General features: G+C 38.8%; 1 protein-coding gene across 1 annotated transcript in view; it reads right to left on the bottom strand.

The window, feature by feature from the left end:
- LOC124595657 (dihydrodiol dehydrogenase 3-like) overlaps positions 1-23,083 on the bottom strand; it is a 50,359-nt gene extending 27,276 nt beyond the window's left edge. Inside the window, exons 1-4 of the mRNA XM_047134499.1 lie at positions 22,927-23,083; positions 8,019-8,210; positions 5,894-6,091; positions 5,580-5,815 (exon numbers count right to left, since the gene is read on the bottom strand). Coding sequence (XP_046990455.1) covers positions 5,580-5,815; positions 5,894-6,091; positions 8,019-8,210; positions 22,927-23,001 — 701 coding nt within the window. The 5' untranslated portion in view covers positions 23,002-23,083. The remainder of the gene's footprint in view (positions 1-5,579; positions 5,816-5,893; positions 6,092-8,018; positions 8,211-22,926) is intronic.
- Positions 23,084-24,620: the final 1,537 nt, after the last annotated feature.

The raw sequence follows: 24,620 nt of genomic DNA, 5'->3' as shown, positions 1-24,620 counted from the left end.
GAAATAGGGATGGACAAAGATATTGCATAGACTGGGTGGACAGCAGAATAGCACTGTGGGAGGGATGGGGAGGATAGTGGGAAGGACATTTATTATTTCAGAGTACAATAACAGATAATTGAAGCCCTGTCAGAAAATGTATTTCAATTGCTCCAGTCCTTGGTGATACTGAGGATGGTGATGGGGAGGATAGTGGGAAGGACATTTATTATTTCAGAGTACAATAACAGATAATTGAAGCCCTGTCAGAAAATGTATTTCAATTGCTCCAGTCCTTGGTGATACTGAGTCATGGCAGTAGTTATATGGAGGATGACAGTTAACTGGGGAGACAAGGCATGAGAGATCTGTTTCTGGTCTTGTCTGAGAGTGTAATTCCAGTCTGTGAAAGCTCAGTGAGACCTTTGGTACATTTGGACAAGGACTGCTCATCACTAAAGATGCAACGGCCGTGGGTGGCTGTGCTTCTTGGTGTGGAATGAGTGACAGTCACTTGATGGCGGGCAGATTTGATGTGTAGAGAAGCACTGGTGGGGCATCCTTGAGGTGGAGGTCAGCACTGAGGAAGGTGGCTTGTTGGGCTGAGGGGGACTAGGTGAAAAGAATGGGGGAGAAAATGCTGAAGTTCTGGAACTATGTGGATAGGGTATCATCACTGCCTGTCTATATCATACAGGTGTCGTCAGTGTATATGAAACACATGAGGGGTTTGAGATTCTGGGTCATTGTCAAGGATTTCTGTAGATAGCCCATTTCAGTTAGCATACAATTATGCCATGGGGTGCCGATTGGTGTATGATGGATTTGGTTGTAGATGATACCTCCCAAGGAGTAGTAATTGTGGGTGAGGATGTAGTTGGTCGTGGTGATGTGGAAGGAGGTTGTAGGTCTGGAGTCAGTTGGATGTTGGGAAAGGTAGTGTTCATTAGTGTCAAGGCATTGGGTATACTAGTGTAGATGGAGGTGGCATTGACAGTGATGATTGGATTACCAGATGATCAAGGAACAGGAACTGTGGAGGAAATGTTTGGTGGCTTATACAGGGTGATTCAAAAAGAATACCACAACTTTAGGAATTTAAAACTCTGCAACGACAAAAGGCAGAGCTAAGCACTATCTGTCGGCGAATTAAGGGAGCTATAAAGTTTCATTTGGTTGTACATTTGTTCGCTTGAGGCGCTGTTGACTAGGCGTCAGCGTCAGCTGATGCTAAGATGGCGACCGCTCAACAGAAAGCTTTTTGTGTTATTGAGTATGGCAGAAGTGAATCGACGACAGTTGTTCAGTGTGCATTTCGAACGAAGTATGGTGTTAAACCTACTGATAGGTGGCGTATTAAACGTTGGTATAAACAGTTTACAGAGAATGGGTGTTTGTGCAAAGGGAAAAGTTCTGGACGGCCGAGAACGAGTGATGAAAATGTAGCACGCATCCAGCAAGCATTTGTTCGCAGCCCAGGAAAATCGACTCGCAGAGCTAGCAGAGAGCTGCAAATTCCACAATTTCAGCAGGATGGAGCGCCACCACATTGGCACTTATCTGTCCGTAACTACCTGAACGTCAACTACCCGAGGCGATGGATCGGCCGCCAGGCAGCCCGTGACAGAGCACTTCATCATTGGCCTCCAAGAAGCCCTGATCTTACCCCCTGCGATTTTTTCTTATGGGGGTATGTTAAGGATATGGTGTTTCGGCCACCTCTCCCAGCCACCATTGATGATTTGAAACGAGAAATAACAGCAGCTATCCAAACTGTTACGCCTGATATGCTACAGAGAGTGTGGAACGAGTTGGAGTTTCGGGTTGATATTGCTCGTGTGTCTGGAGGGGGCCATATTGAACATCTCTGAACTTGTTTTTGAGTGAAAAAAAAACCTTTTTAAATACTCTTTGTAATGATGTATAACAGAAGGTTATATTATGTTTCTTTCATTAAATACACATTTTTAAAGTTGTGGTATTCTTTTTGAATCACCCTGTATATAGGAGGAGACTGCTAAGGAGGTGTGATCATGAGAAACGATTGAATAACCAACAAAAGGATAACATTCTACAAGCTGGGGCATGGAATGTCAGAAGTTTGAACACGGCAAGGAAGCTAAAAAAATTTGAAAAGGGAAATCCTAAGGCTTAATCTAGATATAGTGGGCATCAGTGAAGTGAAATAGATAGAAGACAATGATTTCTGATCAGATGAGTGTAGGGTAATATCAACAGCAGCAGAAAATGGTGTAGTGGGAGTAGGATCATTATGAATAGGAAGGTAGGACAGAGAGTAAACTACTGTAAACAGTTCAGTAACAGGGTTGTTCTCATCACAATCAACAAACCAACACTGACAATAATAGTTCAGGTACACATGCTGACATCGCAATCAGAAAGTGAAGAGATAGAGAAAATACAAGAGGATATTGAACGAGTAATTCAGTACATAAGGGCAGAGGAAAATCTAATAGTCATGGGGGATTGGAGTGTGTTTGTAGGGGAAGGAGTAGAAGAAAAAATTACAGGAGAACATGGGCTCGGTAGTAGGAATGAGAGAGGAAAAAGACTAACTAAGTTCTGCAACAAATTTCAGATGGTAATATTGAATTCCCTGTTCAAGAATCACAAGGGGAGGAGGTATACTAGGAAAATGCCAGGAGATACAGGAAGATTTCAGTTAGATTACATCATGGTCAGGCAGAGATTCTGAAGTCGACATTGGATTGTAAGGTGTACCTAGGGACAAATGCAGACTCAGAATACAATTTGGTAATGATGAAGAGTAGGCTGAAGTTTAAGAGGTTAGTCAGAAATAATCAATGCACAAAGAAGTGGAACACGGAAGTCCTAATGAAAGAAGTTCTTGAAGTTCTCTGAGGCTGCAGAGACTGTGATAATGAATGGCTCAGTAGGCAGTTCAGTTGAAGAGGAATGCATATCTCTAAAAAGGCCAGTAATAGAAGTTGGAGGGACAAAATAGGTCAAGGAAGATAACTGTAAAGCAGCCATGGGTAATGGAAGAAATACTTCAGTTGATCAAAGAAAGAAGGAAGTACTAAAATGTTCAGGGAAATTTAGGAATATAGAAATACGAGTCATTAAGATATGAAATAAACAGAAAGTGCAGGCAAAATAAGGTGAAATGGCTACATGAAAAAAATGAACAAATCAAAGAAGACGTGATTGTCAGATGGACCAAATCAGCATATAGAAAAATGAAAACAACCTTCGGTAAAACTAGAAGTAAGGGTGGTAACATCAAGAGTGCAATGGGAATTCCATTGTTAAATACAGAGGAGAAAGTGGATAGGTGGAAAGAGTACACTGAGGGCCTCTATGAAGGGGAGGAGTTATCTCGTGACGTGATAGATGAAGAAACAAAAGTCAATAGGGAAGAGATATGGGATCTAGTACTAGACACAGAATTTAGAAGAGCTTTCAAAGATTTAAAATGAAATAAACCAGAAGGGATAGTTAAAATTCCATAAAAAGTGGCAACAAAACAATTATTCATGCCGATGAGCAGAATGTATAAGACTGGTGATATACCATCGGACTTTTGGAGAAACATCATCCACGCAATTCCCAAGATTGAAAAATCTGACAAGTGTGAGAATTATTGCACAGTCAAACATCATCCACGCAATTCCCAAGATTGAAAAATCAGACAAGTGTGAGAATTATTGCACAATCAGCTTAACAGCATATACATCCAAGCTACTGATAAGAATAACATGAAGAAGAATGGGAAAGAAAATTGAGGATCTGCTAGATGACAATCAGTTTGGCTTTAGGAGAGGTAAGAGAACCAGAGAGGCAGTTCTGACATTGTGGTTGATAATAGAAGCAATACTGAAGACAAATCAAGAGACCAGTAATGTAAAATGATGCAAGACCTTCAAAATCCTGAGAAAAATGGGGAAAAGCTATAGGGAAAGCTAGGTAATATACGATATGTGCAAGAACCAAGAGGTAACAATAAGAGTGGAAGACCAAGAATGGGGTGCACAGGTCAGAAAGGGTGAAAGTGTGTGAAACAGGAAAGTCTTTTGCCCCTTCTGTTCAGTCTAAGTGTTGAAAGAAGCAATGATGGAAATAAAAGAATGGTTCAGGAGTGGGATTAAAACTCAAGTTGAGAGGATATCAGTGTTAAGATTTACTGATGACATTCTTATCTTCAGTGAAAATAAAGAAGAATTACGGTATCTGTTGAATAGAATGGACAGTCTAATGAGTACAAATATGAAATGAGAGTAAGTTGAATAAAGATGAAAGTAATGAGAAGTAGCATAAACGAGAACAGTGAGAAACTTAACATCATAATTGGTGATCACTAAATAAATGAAGTTAAGAAATTCTGCTACATAGTCAGCAAAATAACCCATGATAGATGGAGCAAGGCAGACATGAAAAGCAGACTAACACTGTCAAAAAGAGCATTCGTCACCAAAAGAAGTCTACTAGTATCAAACATGGGTCTTAATTTGAGGTAGAAATTTCTGAGAATGTATTTTTGAAGCACAGCGTTGTTTGGCAGTGAGATATGGACTGTGGGAAAACCAGAACAGAAGACAGTATGAGCATTTGAGATGTGGTGCTACAGAAGAATGTTGAAAATCAGTGTATGTTAAGATAAGGAATGAGGAGGTTCTCTGCTGAATCAGCAAGGAAAGGAATATAATATAGAAAACACTGATAAAAAGAAGGGATAGGATAATAAAACATCTGTTAAGACATCAGGGAATAACTTCCATGGTACTAGAGGGAGCTGTACAAGATAAAAACTGTAGAGGAAGATAGAGATTGGGACACATCCAGCAAATAACTGAGGACATAGTTTGCAGTTGCTACTCTGAGTTGAAAAGATGTCACAGACCAGAAAGAAATTTGTGACAGGTTGCATCAAACCAGTCAGAAAACTGTGGGGGCGCAGTAACCGGCCACATTGGGGCATCCTGTGTGTTTAGGTTTGTGTACTTTAACAAGCATGTAGAAGGTAGGAGTATGATGAGTGCTGGGGTGTGAGGAGAGAGACTTAGGGGAGTGCTTGTGGGATGGATATGAGGATATGGGGAAGGGCCAAAGTTCCTGCGGAATTTGTGGAATGTGACAGAGGTTGTAGATGAATGTACCTGACAGCTGACTAAGTCTGTCTGCCTGGTAATCTCTGTGGTTCTTAACCATGCTGGTGGAACCTTTATCAGAAGATAGGATTATAAGATTGGGATTGGTGTTCATGTGTGTTTGGGTTGTTCTTATGTGAATGTGTTTGAGTTTTATACATGTGATGGAGGATATCCAAAGCTGAATAAAGGTTGTCCAAAAGCCAAATATTCCTACCATCCTTTTTCATTGTGCCTGTATGCAACTCAATCCTCTGTGTAGTGAGTAGCAATCTATCCTTACCATATTGTTGTTATTACACTGTGGACTTTCCACTGTTTGATTTAATGCTAAGAGTAATACAACTTGCATGAAAACCTTACTTGGAGATAAGTGGATGAATTCAGACAACAGAAAAGAACAAGAACAGGAATCATGCAGCATAACTGCAAATATTTCACATTGTGGTAGATAAAAATGTGTAAACTTACTTTGCACCAGTAGTACTTAGAGCTGGTGACCCAATAGGGCCAAAAGCACACACAGTGATATCTAAGGCTTTGCAAAAGGCAGCGAGTTCTTTCTGTTGGCAATACAGTTGTGCCTCAACTTGCAGGTTTGCTGGCTTAATGCGAGCTGAATTTACTATACGCTTGACCTGGCGAGCATTAAAGTTGGAAAGCCCAATTGACAATGCCCTTCCAGCATCTACTTGTGCTTCCATAGCCTGGGAATGAAAAGAATATTTAAATAGATATCTCACAAAAGATGCATGATGGAGTAAAACAATGACTGCGACCCATACCTTCCATACACTAACGTGGTCTGTTGTAACATCAGGTGTTGGATACTTGTGATATGCTTCTACATTGTCACCATCGATTTCAACTAAGCCAACAGCATGGTGAAGCAGATATAAGTCAACGTATGATAACTGCAATGCTGCCAGTGATTCTTTAAGGTATTTCTCAACCTTTTCAGGCTTCATTGCCCAGCTTGGTAGCTACAACAAAATACAGAACATTTCAAATTACAAGAAGAAAATTATATATACAAAGATGATGAGACTTACCAAACAAAAGCACATATACAGACACAAGCAGACATATTTAAAGACAAAGAGTTTGGGCAGAGATGTCAGTCGAGGCGGAAGTGCAGGCAAAGATCTCACTCTATATATTTGCCTGCACTTCCGCCTCGACTGACATCTCTGCCCAAACTCTTTGTCTTTAAATATGTCTGCTTGTGTCTGTATATGTGTGTGTGTGCGAGTGTACACCCGTCCTTTTTTCCCCCTAAGGTAAGTCTTCCCGCTCCCGGGATTGGAATGACTCCTTACCCTCTCCCTTAAAACCCACATCCTTTCGTCTTTCCCTCTCCTTCCCTCTTTCCTGATGAGGCAACAGTTTGTTGCGAAAGCTTGAATTTTGTGTGTATGTTTGTGTGTCTATCGACCTGCCAGCACTTTCGTTTGGTAAGTCACATCATCTTTGTATATATATATATATATATATATATATATATATATATATATATATATATATATATATCTCTGCTTGTGTCTGTATGTGTGGATGGATATGTGCGTGTGTGCGAGTGTATACCTGTCCTTTTTTCCCCCTAAGGTAAGTCTTTCCGCTCCCGGGATTGGAATGATTCCTTACCCTCTCCCTTAAAACCCGCTTCCCCTCTCCTTCCCTCTTTCCTGATGAGGCAACAGTTTGTTGCGAAAGCTTGAATTTTGTGTGTATGTTTGTGTTTGTTTGTGTGTCTATCGACCTGCCAGCGCTTTTGTTCGGTAAGTCACCTCATCTTTGTTTTTTTATATATATATATATATATATATATATATATATATATATATATATATATATACCAAATTGCTTGGGTATTATATGGTATGGTAGCCCTCCATCCTCCACTCATGGACAAGGTTTTGGTTTTGGAACTGTAGGGATTGGGTGCAAAGATGCCAATGGACTTCACATGGGAAGTCAGTGCAACAGCTAGGAAATGAGTGCCAGAGGGGCTGAGGCAGGTCAGAATGTTCATGAATGTTACAGACAGAATCTTTGAGAATGTTGATGAATGTTGTTGAATGTTCCAAAATGTTACATTTTTGAACCTTCTGGAAGGTTAAAAAATCTTCTAGAATTTTCCAGAATGTTTCATGTTGTTTGAAAATGTTCTCAATGTTCTCAAGTGTTGCATTATCCTGTTGTGGTGGAATTATGTTCCTACTCACAGGTGTTGTGTTGTGTGTGTGTGTGTGTGTGTGTGTGTGTGTGTTTTTGTGTGTGTTTATACACATGAGACGCATGAGGCTGTATACTCTTGGTATACTCTTGAAAACTGATTAGAGTGCATCAAGTAAAAGTGAAAATGATAGAAGGTGAAATAAATTTGAGTGAAAATAAATGACTGGGTTCTCTGTGTCACCTTGGGACAAACCAATACATACCACAATACCTCAGACATCATCACCACTGAACTGTCTGTGGTAAGTGTGATAGTGTGTATTTTGATGTGCAAGTAATGGATCTATCATTTCTCACAAATGCATGAAAAGCAAGAAAATTTAGAAACTAAGCCACACTGTAGTCAAGTGAATAGTGGAATCTATTTAGTGGTTATTGATGTTTTTGAAACTATAAAGTTTAATTAAATTAAGAACAGCCCTTTATGTAATTAATGGTACGCTTACAGGTGTTCTGCTGAGTTGTTGTGCAATCAATGGAAATAACGACATGACAGAACACCTGGAAGCACATAGTTAATATATCATATCAAGGAAATCCTTCATTTGTGTAAGTATTTATTGGAATACCACACAATGTGTTCATAATGATACCATGTATTTTTTAAGGAGCTACTTTGCATGTCACAACTCAACACAAATTTAAAAGTGTCTTACGCAACTTCTCCCTTACCTTAGTTGTAATAAATAAGTCCTCTCTCTTAATTTTTCCAGAGCTGGTCCATTTCTTCAAAACTTTTCCAATAGCTTTCTCTGTGCAATAAAGGTAAGCTGTGTCAATGTGTCTATAACCAATTTCAAGTGCAGCATCTATTGCGTTGACTAATTCTTTGTCATCAACTTCATCCTTTGACAGTATTTGAACCTAGAAAATTAAGATCACACTATGAAGTTTGCGAGAAGTATATATTATAAATCATGGCAGATATTTTAAATAGATATGTCCATTGAATTTAAAATAGAATGGGTTATTGAATGAAAGCCTTGCTCCACATCAGGCTCTAGCACATATTTAGTGCAAAGATTGTAACACAGCTGAAACAAAATGTACTTTCATGAAGGATGATTTTATATGATGTATACATTAACTGACTCAAACCTCTGCTGTACTAGTTGGAGAGATGTGACAGTAAACATCACATGCAGATTGCTACAAGCAATTCATGTAGTTAGGTTCCACAAAAATTAGTATTTACTGAACAGAGAGAGGCATAATGAGCTTATTGTTATTCACAAGAAATAAAATGGAAAATGTAACAGGGCTTAAGGTAATATTAGATAACTGATCCACAAGTTACTATAGTCTTTCTTCATCTCAAGTTTTTATTTTTTAAGAAACAATAAAAAAGATTTATATGTTTCACAGGACATTGACACTAAAATAAATAGTTACAAAATTCAGAAATACACAAAAATGTATACATTAACTGACTCAAACCTCTCCTGTACTAGTTGGAGAGATGTGACAGTAAACATCACATGCAGATTGCTACATGCAATTCATGTAGTTAGGTTCCACAAAAATTAGTATTTACTGAACAGAGAGAGGCATAATGAGCTTATTGTTATTCACAAGAAATAAAATGGAAAATGTAACAGGGCTTAAGGTAAACTGTAGGAAAAATTATAAAATGAAGCAGAAGAAAAATGTTAAAAATGTAGAGAGCAACCAAGTAAACAAAATTAAAGAGTGCACATAATCTATTATTGTCTCAAGCAAATTTCATTAATGTGAGACTGAAGTCTTTTGTGGCGGACATCTTGCAGAAAAATTTCTCATGTGTCATGCTGGATGGGGGTGTCGCAGAGGCATGATGCTTTTACAGCAAACTGAGATGCTGTCATTAGATGATGTGATGTACTGAGATGTTACTGAGTTATCTTTTCTGTGTATGTCTACTACTCCTCTCCTGGACAATGTGGTGGGGTGGCAGTCACCTCTCACTTTTAACAAGTACCCATAGGTGTAATGCCCATCCTTGATAATTGATGGTGACCGCTAGTTAGAAGCATGGTGGCATGAAGTACATAACAGTTTCAGTGCTGAGCCCCATGCTTTTCTGATGTACCTCTTATCAAGGTCATCTGTTATTCCAACCACTTTTTGACTTTGATACCAAAGAATTTTTCTACAAATTTCATTATATTCAGCACAGAGTTATGAACTGTGAATTCACAGTAAATGGATTTTTTGCTTGTATATACATTTTAAGGCAATAAAAGAGGCCGATTCACACTCCATTGTTTCACATTATATGATGAGCTCAAGTTCCTTGACAGTAGCTGCAGCTGAAAATCTTTGTTAATTCAAGAAATCTTTAGACTTAACAATAGCATTCAACAGGACTTTGAGTACTTATCTTTGTGCTTGGAAATAGGTCATCTATACTTAATCTCTCACATCGCTCCCAACATGATACTTCACCACCCACCCAATCTATAAGCTATCCTAGCCCATCCTTATGCCATACCTACTCTCAACTACTTGCCCAATACATCTATGCAGGACATCCTACTGGTTTCCCAGCACAGACATATTGTATCCTGCCAGAGGCTAGGCAAATTGTGAAAGGTATCATACCACATACCAACTCTTCTATAATTTGTGCACAGCAATTTATGTGGGCCTGACCGCAAGTCAGCTTTTCACCTCAAGTGGCCACTCCCAAACTGTAGCAAAGAGCAAGGTTAACCATCCAAAGCAAAAAGTGCCATTGAGCATAATAAACCTAATTTCAATGGCTGATATCTGCTTCATCACTCATGCCATTTGTATCCAACCTCCCAACACCAGCTTCTTTGAATTACGTGAATGCAACACATCCTTCTATCCCATAATCCTTCTGGGACTCAATCCCTGCTACCTACCTCCCCACCTGCCCCATGACCCTAAGGCTGTCCTCACGTGGGATGAGTATGAGTTTTTTGACATCACTTCCAATTATTTCACATTGAGGAGGCATTGCTGCACATGAAAAACAAAATAAGTTCTGTGATATTTCAACAACATGCTACAAAACATTGAACCAATTAGAGGCAAGACACTCTAAGCAGAACTTGGGAGATCCTATATTGGATTTTGTTATTTTCAGCTGAAGTCCATATTTGATGAGTTTTATATTAGAACTCATATCCTATTAATATCTGCTGCTTCAAAGCACCAGCACATTGGGAATCTCTCAAAAATGCCTCACTGGTGGTACAATTTGCTGTAATAATATGATGGAAATGTCATGGTTAAAGAATTTTGTGTTAATTATTTTTATATCATAACTTGTGTGTTTTGAAAGTATACCATTTTAAGGCAATGGTGTCAATGATTCATCAATAACCCATTTTTTGTGGTAGGCTCTATTATGATTAAATATCAGGTAGTAATAGATTCTTAATTAAAACCTTCAGTACTTCATAACATAAAATACAAGCCATTTGTTACAGAAGTTCAGTATATCACAGTTGATTGAGGCGCTGAGAGAAGTAATGTGTAACAGGCTTGTTCCTTGCTATATCAAAATGTATTTTATTCATTTTCACATTTTTTTAAAGTGTGGGGCTCTTTCTTATAAAAATAATAGAAATATTGTGTGTAATATTCAATACTATTTAAATGTAAGTGTTCTGTCTAGCAGGAGTGAGTTTGTTCAGTTTCATAAACATTTATAAGTTGATGTCCTTGGAAACTGGACATGGAACTTGACTTCTGGTCTTGTAATATGTTCATAGATATTTCCACCCTATGCCAACCTATTCAGGGACATCTGGAGGAATCCTTCCCAACCACCCAGAATCCCAAACTACTTAGCTGGTTCAGATTTATTAATGACATCTTCACGATCTGAATCGAGGGTGAGGACACCTATACACATTCCTCCAGAACCTCAACACTTTTGCTTTATCTGGTCCTCCTCAACCCAAAAGCTACCTTCTGCGATACTGACTTCTACCTCAAAGATGGCTACATTAGTGCCTCCGTCCATATCAAACCTACCAACCACCAGCAATACTTCCACTTTGACAGCTGCCACCTATTCCATACAAAGAAGTCCCTTCCATACAGCCTAGCCACCTGTGGCCATTGCATCTGTAGTGATGAGCAGTTGTTCTTCAACTATATCAAGAGTGTCACAGAAGCCTTTACAGATCAAAATTATTCTCCCAACCTTGTATAGAAGCAAATATCCCAAGCCTTCTCTCTCCAGTCACCCACAGCATCCCAAAGTCCCAGGCTGTAGTAACTGAATTGTATTCTCCACTAGAATTTTGTCTACTTCTTGTTGTGTCCAGAAATTAGAAATATCCTACTTTTATCCTTTCCACAGCTCCCACAGTTGTATTCTGCACCCACCAAACCTACACAATATCCTCGTCGATTCTTACTTCACCCCTGCTTCGAACCCCTTGCCTCATGGCTGATATCCATGTAATAGATCTAGATGCAAGACCTGTTCCATTCAGATTCCCACCACCACCTACACCAATCTGGTCACAAGCATCACTTACCTCTTCAAAGCAGTCATGTGATCTACAAGCGAAGCTGCAACTACAGTTTGTGGGCATGAAAACCAACAAGCTATCTGTCCAGATGAATGGATACTGAGAAACTGTGAATGGTTACTGACAAACTGTGGCTAAGAGACAGCTGGATCACACAGCTGCTGTGCATGCTGACCAAGAAAATATTCTTCATTTTGATGAAAGCTTCACAGCTTGTGCCGTCTGAATTTGTCCTGCCAGCACCAGCTTCTCTGAGTTTTCCAGGTGGGAACTTTCCCTGCAATATATCCCTCATTCCTGTAACTCTTCTGGCCTCAATATTCATTAGTTACTGTCCTTCACCTACCTACCCCCTTCCCTGCTCCCACTTCAGCATGACACAGCCTTCTCTTCTACCAATGCACCCACAGTCTTTTTACTTCTCTCCTTTTCTGCTCCCTTGCCCCCTCCTTCCCCTACCCATGTAACCTTCCCTTTGCACTTAGCTATCATACCCTGTCCCCACCACATCCCTGTATGCCCCCCACAAACAGCATTTTCCCATTCCCCATCCCTACCCTCCAATCTCTCCCCCTCCCCAACCCAGCCTCTTCCTTCTTGCCACCACCCAGATTGCTTCTCCCATCATGCACAGGTGCTCATGGTCAGGCCTTGATGGCTAGAGATAGTGGTCGCGTTTGTGAGTTGCACTTGTGTGAATGTGTGTGTTGTCTTCTTTTGAAGAAGGTCCTTTGATCAAAACTTCACTTGTATAGCAGCCTTTTTGTTGTGTCTGTCTGCGACTCAACATCTCCACTGTATGGTGAGCAGGACCTATCCTTTTTGTGCTGTTGTCAAATTCTTTATTTAGTGTGCCACAGACAGAGCAACATGACTAGCACATGGAAGATGGAGGAAATTTGCATTTTAATAGAGCTAGCATAGGAATTTTATGCTACTCCATTTTTGTAAACAAATTGTGTGGTTTTCAAGCCACATAGAACTGAGAGCTGATGCTGGAGAACACTACAGTCACAAATCACATTAACCAGTATGTGTCATATAACATTGTCACTGTATCTCATGCAGTTGGATTTCCTGTCACCTTTACACGTTCTGCACCCATACTGCCCTCTCTGTAGCCGCCCTCTTTCTCTGCTCTCTCTTCTCTCCAAATTCACTGTGCCTTTTCCCAACCCTTTATCTCACTTCCTGCCTCCTTTCCCCCCTTCGCATTCCACCTGACACAACCCCTCATCCCTGCTTAGCTGCAGTGCTGGCACAATGTAGTCAGTTGTGACAACGTAGCTGAGCAGATGTAAGTATGTGTATGTGTATTCTGCCACCTTTAAGATATTTTCATTTGTTTGCTAATGCATAATGTGAGAGTTTGTAAGATTTTGGGTTAAGCTGTTTACTGTGAACCAATTGCCAGCTTGTTTCATTATTTTTCTGGTTGTCTCTCCTGTGTCCGGGCCCTTTATCAGTATACTTACATCGTTAGTAAACAGCACAGGTTTTGAAGAGTCTTCCAACGTCCATGTTAATCACAAATTTAGTTGTAGTCCTCTAAAATAATTTTTAATGGAATCCTCCATTCTTTACTGTTGAGATATGACTCCATCCTTTTAAGGAGAATGCATTTAACATCATACCGTATTAATTTTTGAAACAGCATTTTATAATCTACTCAATCAAAGGCCTTGATAAGATTACAGAAAATAGGAAAAGGTAATTTTTCATGTTTAAGTCTAACATAGCTGAGTTTGAGAGACCAGATATTATTTTCTTTGAAGAGAAGCATTTACAGAAGCCAATTTCAGCTGTTGTCAAAGGTTATTATCACATAAGGTTTTGATATTTAGAAGCTCCCTTCTCAAACATTTTTGAGAAAACTGGAAGGAGAAAGATGAGTCTATAATTATCAGAGGTCAACTGCTTATCTCTACATTCATACATTGGTGGTATTACTGCATGTTTCAGTCTTTCAGGAAACACCCATTGATTCATCAACTCAACGTCAAGTGAGTAGAAGAATTTAACAGTTTGACTGATGTTTCATTACAACAGAAGTGTTGCTGCTATTTAGAGGTCAAATGTTTTTGGGGCCTCCAGAAATTAAAAAAAAGGAAATATAGTAATAATATTTCCTACTAGTGATTCATATCTACAGTGCCTTATATCGTCTATTGACAGGTTTCACTATGTTTATAAATAATTATCTTGATAATGAAAATACTTGTTTTTGCAGAAAATATATTATTGTGTTCAACATTGATAATTTGTGTGCAACAATTGCTGTTTGCTATTGTAGAGAATTATCCTGCAATATTATAAACAACAATCTGTGTACTTGCTTATGAAGAAAGGGCAATATGACAGTGCACCCATTCTTTTAGTGAGGGAAGTGAAGCTTTACTAGCTGAAGCTAGTATATTCTACAGTAAAGGTGTGTAAGATGCTTCAAGATCAGGAGTATTGAAGATGGTGATATGTATGTGCATAGTGGGGAGAGAGGGGGGGGGGGGGGGGGAGGGGGGACTTCATTCCATCAAAATTTTCCCTGTGATAGTCAGGTTGATGATCCCTATATCCTTTAACTAATTTTTGGTGTGTGGGAGAACAAGTTTTTTTGTCTAATTTTTCATGGCCACATTTGATTTATCTTATGAATTGGTGCCTCACTAATTATGGATTATTCTGAGCTCGAGTAGGACTGAAAATAAGATATAAAAGAAAAAACTAATTATTGGTGTGTGGGAGAACAAGTTTTTTTGTCTAATTTTTAATGGCCACATTTGATTTATCTTATGAATTGGTGCATCACTTATTAAGGATTATTCTGAGCTCGAGTAGGACTGAAAATAAGGTATAAATTAAAGAGTCAATTTGTTCAAAAAAATACTCTTCAGCTGTAAAAATGTTTAGGAAAGTCACTACAGGATATTTAGAGTCTTTTTTGTATAAATTATTTCAACTGAGAAAAGTAAAACTTTATATGACGGCATCATAGACTGCTTGACGTGTAATTATTGATTCATCTGTCATACTCTCAAACATCTGCTCTGATTTCACACAGAATATCCACTCCTCATCCAGACTTGCTTTATCAAACTTGTTCATTACAGCAATAGCTACATAACTAAAAAGTCAATTCTTTTCAATCAAAACTGGTTGATTAAAAGAATGAATAGTGTTAATCGGCCTGCAGTGAAGACTCCTTATAGCTTTTGGTGATAGGTAAGTCAATGATGATCATCAGAGGAACACTTTGCAGACAAATATTTGAGGGAACACTTTAAAGTCTTCTTGAAGTTGAAGCAATCCTTCCTCCTAAATGTTTTCGGTCCTCTTCAGTTACTTGTGGATACCAGATCTGACAGAAGCACCTTGAAATGTTAGCTGTATGGTATTCTTGCACATTCAAGGCCACATTATGGCTCCATTGAACTTCTCAAAATCTAGGTCAGAGAAGTGTGTAAAAATGAAGCTAATGGAGCATCTGAATGAAATGTTGGGAGGAATGAGTAAAATAAAAACATGAATTCATCATATAGCAGCTGATCTTTGACAAGATTGTCCTCTTTCATCCTTTCAATAATTTTCTTGGCTTCTGGATTAATTGCCAATGCCCTTTCTGAGAAACTTGAATTCCCCAATCATGAACAGGGAAAAAATTGAGAAGAAAAATAGCACAGCTAGAATATACAGAGCTTTTCGGACAAGTATGTCTTTGAATATGTTATGGAGGACTCTCAAGCAAGAGATTGTACTTGCAGCACACAGAAATAATAACAACAAAGCACTAGAAACATTTCTCAAAATAACATGAGGCTGCTTCTAATTCTGGTACAGCAATTTTTTCCATTCTGATTGATGAGATCAACATTATTCAGACAGAACAAAATTCCTTTAGGAGTGAGATGGAGAATGTTGTGACTGTATAATAATCTACACATAAACAGTGAAAAATGGACACTAGATCACATATTTACAGTTTTATCAATAATTCTGTGAGTTATAAGCTATTCACACTCCCACCACTCTTAAGAAGAAGTTTTAATGAGACCTGTTAACATTCTGTACCACATGTCACAGTTGTGTTCTGAAATGCCTTTGCTTTACGTGATATTAAAAGAGTATGTTAACAAATGTCAAACGTGATTAAAAATGAACATTCATTCCAATATGAACATTATTTACTTGAAGTGCAGCACAGAGATAAAGTCAGTAAAATTTGTTCAAATATATCTGTGTTTATAAAACTTGTAAACAAAAGACCTTTGCTTTTGTGTAATCTAGGAAATCATGGATATATTTGCATCAATTTTCTGTAAAATACTTTGAAGTGCATGTCATTTGGTAATTCTCATTGTATCAGTTATTAGGACTTCTTCTTGTAATGTTTGGGTATGGAGTGTTGGGAGAATGAGTGCTTAAGGACATCTGTGAGTGCTGTAATTAGTGTAATCTTGTCTTTGTGGTCTCTATGAGAACAATAAATAGTGTGTTGTAGTACACACACCCAAAAATAAGTTTTCCACCACCCCAGTTCCCAGAACTTCTGAAGATAGACATTGACTGTGAATATTGTATCACAGACACAGTCTCTTTGACTGTTCAGAGATGTCACTACACTAGCCAAAGATGTAAACAACCATGCATGAGTAGTGCCTATTAGATGGAGGGGGTCCAGCAGAAGATCAGTTCCAGTCATTCCACCAGGAAGAAGGTACATGGCTCCTGTTGTCTGTAGTTCAACTGTGCTGAGACGGTCAATACCATGGTTTGATCATGTCTGCATTGTTACTTTGTGCCAGGAAGGGCTCTCAACAAGGTAAGTGTCCAGGTTTCTCGGAGTGAACCAAACCGATGTTGTTCGGACATGGAGGAGATACAGAGAAACAGGAACTGTTGATGACATGCCTCACTCAGGCCGCCCAAGGGCTACTATTGCAATGGATGACCACTACCTATGGATTATGGCTCGGAGGAACCCTGATAGCAATGACACCATGTTGAATAATGCTTTTCTTGCAGCCACAGGACATTGTGTTATGACTCAAACTGTGCGCAATAGGCTGCGTGATGGGCAACTTAACTCCTGATGTTCATGGTGAGGTCCATCTTTGCAGCCACAACACCATGCAGCACGGTACAGATAGTCCCAACAACATGCTGAATGGACTGCTCAGGATTGGAATCATGTTCTCTTCACTGACAAGTGTCGCATATGCCTTCAACCAGACAATCGTCTGGTCAGGCTGAACACCTTAGACACACTGTCCAGCAAGTGCAGCTAGTTGGAGGTTCCCTGTTTTTGGGGTGGCCTTATGTGGGGCTGACGTACACCGCTGATGGTCATGGAAGGTACCATAACGACTGTACGATACGTGAATTCCATCCTCCAACCAATAGTGAAACCGTATCGGCAACATATTGGTGAGGCATTCATCTTCATGGACGACAATTCGTGCCCCCCATCATGCACATCTTGTAACTTGCTTCAGGGTAATGACATCGCTCGACTAGAGTGGCCAGCCAGTCTGTTCTCCAGACGTGAACCCTATTGAACGTGCCTGGGATAGATTGAAAAGGGCTTTTTATGGATGACATGACCCACCAACCACTCTGAGTTGTCTATGCTGAATCGCCATTGAGGAGTGGGACAATCTGGACCAATAGTGCCTTGATAGACTTGTGTATAGTATGCCATAACAACTACAGGCATGCATCAATGCAAGTGGACATGCTGCCGGGTATTAGAGGAACTGGTGTGTACAGCAATCTAGACCACCATCTCTTTTGTGTTGATGTCAATTCCATTTTTCTGTCAGCAGCTCATGGACTCACAGTCCCATTCTTGCTTCCTGAGCAAGGGGTCCCAGGTTCAATTCCCGGCGGGGTCAGGGATTTTCACCTGCCTCGAGATGACTGGGTGTTTGTGTTGTTCTCATCATTTCATCATCATTCCTGAAAGTGGCAAGATTGGACTGAGGAAAGGTTAGAAATTTGTACGGACACTGATAACCATGCAGTTGAGTGCCCCACAAACCAAACCAAACATCATCATCATCATCTTCATTATTATCAACATCCAAATTTCTGTATAGATTCCGGAACTCTTGGAACCAAGGTGATGCAAAACTTCAACACCTTACCGTACACCATGGCATCATCGGCAAACAACCATACATTGTTGCCCTCCCTGTCTACCAAATCATGTATGTATATAGAGAACAACAGCAGTCCTATCACACTTTCCTGGGGCACTCCTGACGATACCCTTGTCTCTGATGAACACTCGCTGTCGAGAACAACATACTGGATTCTATTATTTAGAGAAGTCTTCAAGCCACTCACATGTCTGTGAACTTATTCTATATGCTTGTACCTTCATTAACAACTGCAATGGGGTACTGTGTCCAATGCTTTCCAGAAACCTGGAAATATGGAATCTGCCTGTTACCCTTCATACATTATTTGCAGTATGTCATATGAGAAAAAGGGCAAGCAGAGTTTCACATGAGTGATGCTTTCTAAAACTATTCTGATTCATGGGTATAAACTTCACAGTCTCAAGAAAATTTATTATACTCAAACTGAGAATATTTTCAAGGATCATGCAGCAAAGAGAAGTGAGGGATATTGGTCTGTAATTTCATGGGTCTGTTTCATGATAAATTCAAGCTAAGTTAGGGGCACTCTTTGTAAAATCGAACTGTGATTCCATCTGGACCTGGTGATTTATTTGCTTCCAAATCTTTCAGTTGTTTCTCTATGCCAGGTATGCTTATTACTATGTCATCCATACAGGAATCTGTCTGATGGTCAAATGGTGGTATGTTTGTATGATTCTCCTGTGCGAATGATTTCTTGAACATAAAATTTAAAACTTCAGCTTTTGTTTTGCTATCTTCAACTGCCACATCAGACTGGTCAACAGGGGACTGAATGGAAGCCTTAGACCTGTTTTGCTTAGCAATTTTACTTACAACCAACATTTTCTCTGGTTCTCTGCCAGATTTTTTGGTAAAGTGTGACAATGGTAGTTGTATGCTTTGTGCGTAGATCTTTCCAGAGACGTGAATCTCTACTAACCTTTGCTTGTCATCATTTGTGCATTACCTTTTGAACCAACAATACAACAGCCTTTTCTTTCTCAAATTCTGCCAAATTTCATTATTAAACCATGGTTGGTCTTTTCCATCCTTTATCTACTTGCTAGGTACATAACTCTCCAGACCACGAGTTACAATCTGCTTAAACTTTGCTAATAATTCCTCTACATTCACCTTACTGGGACTAAGTGATGCCAATTCACTGTCTAAGTGAGATGCTAATAACTGCTTATTGCTCTGTCTAGTAGAAACACTCTACTAGCCTTCTTGACTGATTTACTAACTTTCATGATCATAGTTGCTATAATGATATCATGATCGCTAAGCCCCATTTCTATACTGACATTGTTGATAAGGTCCAGCCTATTCATAGCTTTAAGGTCTAAGACATATCCATTGCATGTTGGCTGTCGAGCTAGTTGCTCACGATAAGTTTGAGAAAACTTATTCGAAAGTATTTCACATGACTGTCTGTCAGTGCCCCCCGCAATGAATTCATAGACATCCCAGGCTATACTCAGCAGGTTAAAGTTGCCTCGAACTTGTATTGCATGATCTAGGTATTTACCATAGACTTACTTTCAATTACTCTAGAACTGTCACAGCAGAATTGGGTGGCCAGTAAAAATGTCCAATAATTAACTTGATTTCAAGTGCACCTGTTATCTGCAACCTGATGATTTCACTGTCACTCTCAACTTTGACTTCAATAGAGACAGTATTTTTGTCAACTGCAATGAACACTCTCCATCCTATGGCCCCTAATCTCTCTTTCCAATATACGTTCCATGACTTGCTAAATATATCAGAGCTTCCCATTTTTCAGCTAGCTCTCAGACCCAAGAATAGTTTGAACACGAGAACTTTCCAAGAGGGTAGAAATTTAGGAACTTTATTATGAATACTTCAACAGTTTACTGATAAAATTGTGACGGTCGAACTGTCTCTATTCTGAATGCCATTTGACTTCACTTGCTGCATATTGACTGGTGAGTGTTCATTAGAGCACCTCAAATTACTGCCTATCCTAAAAAATCCTCATGTGCACTCCACAGATACTCTGCTATCTGAGCAGCTGCTTCCTTTGTGTAGTGCTCCCCTGACCTATCAAGGGGAGTCCTACAAATCCTCACATGATAATGCAGGTGTAGAAACCTGCAGCCAAGACCATCACAAAGTTGACGAAGCCTTTGGTTGAGACCCTCCACTAGGCTCCAAACTAAAGGACCCTGATCAACTCTGGGAATGATGCTACAAATTGCAAACTCTGCTTGCACCCTGTGCGTGAGGCCAGCCGTCTTCACTACCTTCACTAGCCGCCCATAAGAACTGAGGATTGCCTCAGAACCCATGCCACAGGTGCCGTTAGTGCCGGCGTGAGCCACAAAATGCAGATGGCTGCAGCCTGCCTGCTTGATATTCGCAGGCAAGGCTGTCTCCACATCGCAGGTGAGGCCCCCTGGCAGACATACCGAGTGCAGACATACTGAGTGCACATTGGCTTTCTTTCCAGCCCTGAACACTATCTGCATAATGGGACTCCATAGTGCGTCTAACATTGTAGATTCCAAAAACTAGCAAATCCCTACCCCTGTGTACCTGCTCAGGCCCTGCCACACGTCTACTCACAGGGTGAATAGGTGATGTCAGGTGGCCGTCAGGTGGCCGTCTGCCTCGAGTGACACAAACATATTGCCACCCACCACTCACCCTGCTGTGAGGGCGGATCCACTGCGTTGGGTGCACTAGGAGGTGCCTTGGAAGCAGAGCCCATGGGCAAAACAAGTGACACTTGAGGTGTCCCATGCAATGCACCAGATTCTCTGCCACTGCTGCACTGCAAGGCAGCAGCCTGAAGGTGACGATCTTTAGTCAAAAGCACATTCAGTTGTTTTCAAACTGCAGCCAGCTCCTCCTTCATCTTCACACAGTAAGCACACATAGAAGCCATCCTGGCAAGACTAACTGAAGAAGTGAACTATAAAAACAGACAATTCTAGATATGTAACTTGCTACCCTCCTGATGTGTCAATGGACACTGATGTGTTAATAAGCTACGTAGTGGGCAACTATTGCGCTAGAGACTGAATGAATATAAACTTACAAAAACATGAGATTAATCCTCTTAAACAGAGAAAAACAAAATTTAATAAATATACTACAAGGAAAACACAGGAAAGATAAACACTTAGCTTGCCACTCTGTAATTGTACTTGTGTATCAGATGAGAGCTGGAGCCTGACTGACTGGCTTACAAAACAACTGGACAGTTGCTTTCAAAACAAAACAAATAAGTAACTACTGTGCTACAGGCTGAATGAATTAACACTTACAAAAATGCAAGATTAAACCTCATACACAGAGAAATACACACATCATGCAGTTAATTTAAGAACTATAACAGCAATGGAGTCTGACACTGTCATGATTTACACAATACAAAACTGAGGTGTCTACTAATAGTTATCAGTATTTCACTAAGCACTATGACTGTGAACACTGGTCTGAAATATAAAGCTGTGTGAGCATGTAAATGAGGGTAATGGTGTTTCTTTCAGTTGCTTCTATCTAAATATGGAAAATCAGTTTTTCTAGACAATTTTTCCTTTCTTTTGTAGTGGAAGGTCTGCCTTTCTTTCTTCCCATACTCATCTTCCTGTGGTTTGCCAGTTCTACCCACAGATTCTTGTGCCATGTCAGAATTGTTATTGAAAGCAAGTAGGTCAGCTTGTGTATTTGTGTCTTTAGCTGGTTTGGATGTTACTGGCCAGGCTGCAAACACATCCACATGAGATGGCCTGAAAACTATCCTGTGTTAGAGCTACCTTGTAAGTTTTAGAATCCCTTTCCATTTACCAGATGCTTAGTTTTCATGCTATTTTATTCTCCAATAGTTAGCTATGAAACTTCGAATGAATATAGATAAAAATATAAATGCTTCCAGCAAACATTTTTCTGGTACATGGCTAATTTCATTATCCATCACCTGGGATCCACACCTGATCATCTTCAGTAATAGCTATAGAAGAGGAAGAGCAACTAAACTGAAGACATTGGACAACTTACAGGTCACTTAAAAACTTCAGGAATAGTGAAAAGCCAGGAAATTGTTTCTGTCTAAGAGTGACAAGCAAGATAGGATGGAAAAATCGGTCATGAAACTCCTTTGCAGGGTTATAAAAGTATTGGAGGACACTTTAGGGAAGTTAACACCCACAAATGTTTTGGTAGGTCAAAATTCTACACCATTATGATTTAACTGAATCATCATGTATAAGTTTGGAAGTTAAACAGGTTAATAAGATATACAATTCAGTTTGCAGATCATTTAAAAATGTAACAGTGCTAGACTGAAATCTTTTCTGATAGATGACTTTTAAGCAGCAAGATTGTTAATGTATTTTCACTGGGTGTGAAGCAACTCATATTTTTGTGCAGAGTTAATTTCTTAAAAATGTATGATTTTTAAGTAAGACTGTTTTATTATTAATATTATTATATTTATGCAAGTGCAAGGCCATTATTAGATGCAAGTTATTTGTTGTTATTGTCATCACAATATTCCAATTTAGCAGAGTAAGCTCATTCTGCAACTAATTGTAGGTATGATATCTGAAAAAGCAATCAGTTTGATGAGTGTGTGAAAAAATAATTGGAAATAAAATAGGAAAAAACAATAGTGATCACTTTCAGGTGGGTTGGCTGCATAGAGGTAATAATTTTGAGAAACTTCAAGTGACATAAACATAGTAATTACAACTATTAATTAATACTTAAACTATAAAACAGCTTTTGAATCAGCTGTTGGGGTGTTTTATTGCTGTTGATGCACACATATGCATAAAACTGCAAAGCTATGAACCATTTAACAGCAGCATCTAAATGACTGTCTTAACATACCTTTAGCTGTACTGATCTTTAAAAAAGAAAGATCTTCTCTTTTGATAGAACAATTACTCTTTCAAATTTGTGTTTTGTAATCCTTACCTCCCAGGTGCCCAATCCTATAATAGGCATCTTCCTTCCATTGTGCAGTTCAAGAAAATTCACTTTTCCCGACATCTCCTTTACCAAAGGCACCACAGCAGAACAGCAAGTGAGCCTTCACCGTATAGTAACTCTGTGATAATATGCCACTTATGTAACTTGCCCTTGGAAGAAAGTTTCCTTTTATAGCACAAGTTGTTCAGATTAGCTGTAATGAAGAAGATAAGGCTACCCTTGATGTCCCTCAGTTACATGTTGCTCCAGGGAAAATATCTGAAAGTAATATTTCATAACTGCAGGCAATAAATGCTTTTCCGAATCTGGTAACAGAATACGTAACTCCAGTGTTGATGCTGAAATGGGAAAGGCTGTACACCTTAAGAACATTCTTAAGTGTTTAAAAAAAAAATACATTAAATATCATATCCAATGGCAGTTCAACTGTGTTTGATGAAACACACTTTTCACTTTCTAATTATAAACATTATTAATTTACATACTCAGTGTGCACAAGTGATACATAGACTTTCAAGTTTATGAGTCAAAATATACTTTATAGCAGAAAATTATCTTCAATAACCTGTTTCTCCAGATGAACTACAGGATAAACTGATTTGATATATTCACCCATTGTGTAATTGTTGTCAAAATATACAAATTTCTTATCAAATAAAAATCAGAAAATATCCAGAGACGCCTATCACATATAAATATATATATTAAACATTTATGTGCACCTAGAAAAGCACTTAATATAAGATACAGTCCTATATTTTGATGCAAATGTCTTGCACAAGCTATGGATCAGACCTAAATTGTATAAATTCAAAGAAAAATAAAAACAATTTCTATAGCCACTACCTCCATGAGATTATCTGTTTATCAGGCTCAGTATTATTTGTACTTATACCAACTAAATGCTACTTACCAAATATGAAAGAAAGCTGCTGCTTCCTCAGTTATTTTAATTAGCTGCTGTTTATCTTCCATTGGTACCTTAATTACTTTGGTATCTTGGAAATGAAATCATTACCTTCATCTGTATTAAGAGAGGCCTGTTTACAATACATTATTAGTCATCATGAATACTGCTACTTGCTATATGGGTAACAGGAATTTTCAGTTCTTAGATCAAATTTATAAGATCATTTGTAGGCAGAGTGTTTTAATGAGGTATGTAATTTTCTTTTGAATTGGTAGGGATTCCCAATTTCTTCGTTTAGTAGGGAATCCCAAATTCTTTGCTTATGTCAGGTATGATTGTATTGATCACAATCCAGCTGAAACTAATTTTTATTTTCAGCAACAAAAGCCATTAAAGAGTAAATTCAAAGTGCTTTGAAATGACCTCTGAAGCTCTACATTTATTTACAAAATTCTCATTGCTCTTGATTAATTGACAGAAGATATTTCTATAAGAAAATAGGGAATGAAAATATGCAAAATAAGTCAATAATCTCATCTTTCTTTTAATTTTCTTTTGAAGTAGCAGGTCTTCCCATTTTCTTCATTTAGTAGTTATTCAAAATTTCTTGATGTATGTTAGATTAGTGGTCTTCAGGCCTAAGTGAAAACCTTTCCAAACAGAGATTCCTGTTTAGTTTATCTATGTGTTGACTCAATTTTAACTTATTATCCATCTGCATCCTAAGGAATCTTGCACAAAGTTTAAAAATTTATATTTATTTTTAAAG

The sequence above is a fragment of the Schistocerca americana genome, chromosome 2 (assembly GCF_021461395.2).
Source record: "Schistocerca americana isolate TAMUIC-IGC-003095 chromosome 2, iqSchAmer2.1, whole genome shotgun sequence".
NCBI classification, from domain to species: Eukaryota; Metazoa; Arthropoda; class Insecta; order Orthoptera; family Acrididae; genus Schistocerca; species Schistocerca americana.
Note: the sequence above shows the minus strand (reverse complement) of the source record. Positions and strands in the feature narration are given on the sequence as shown.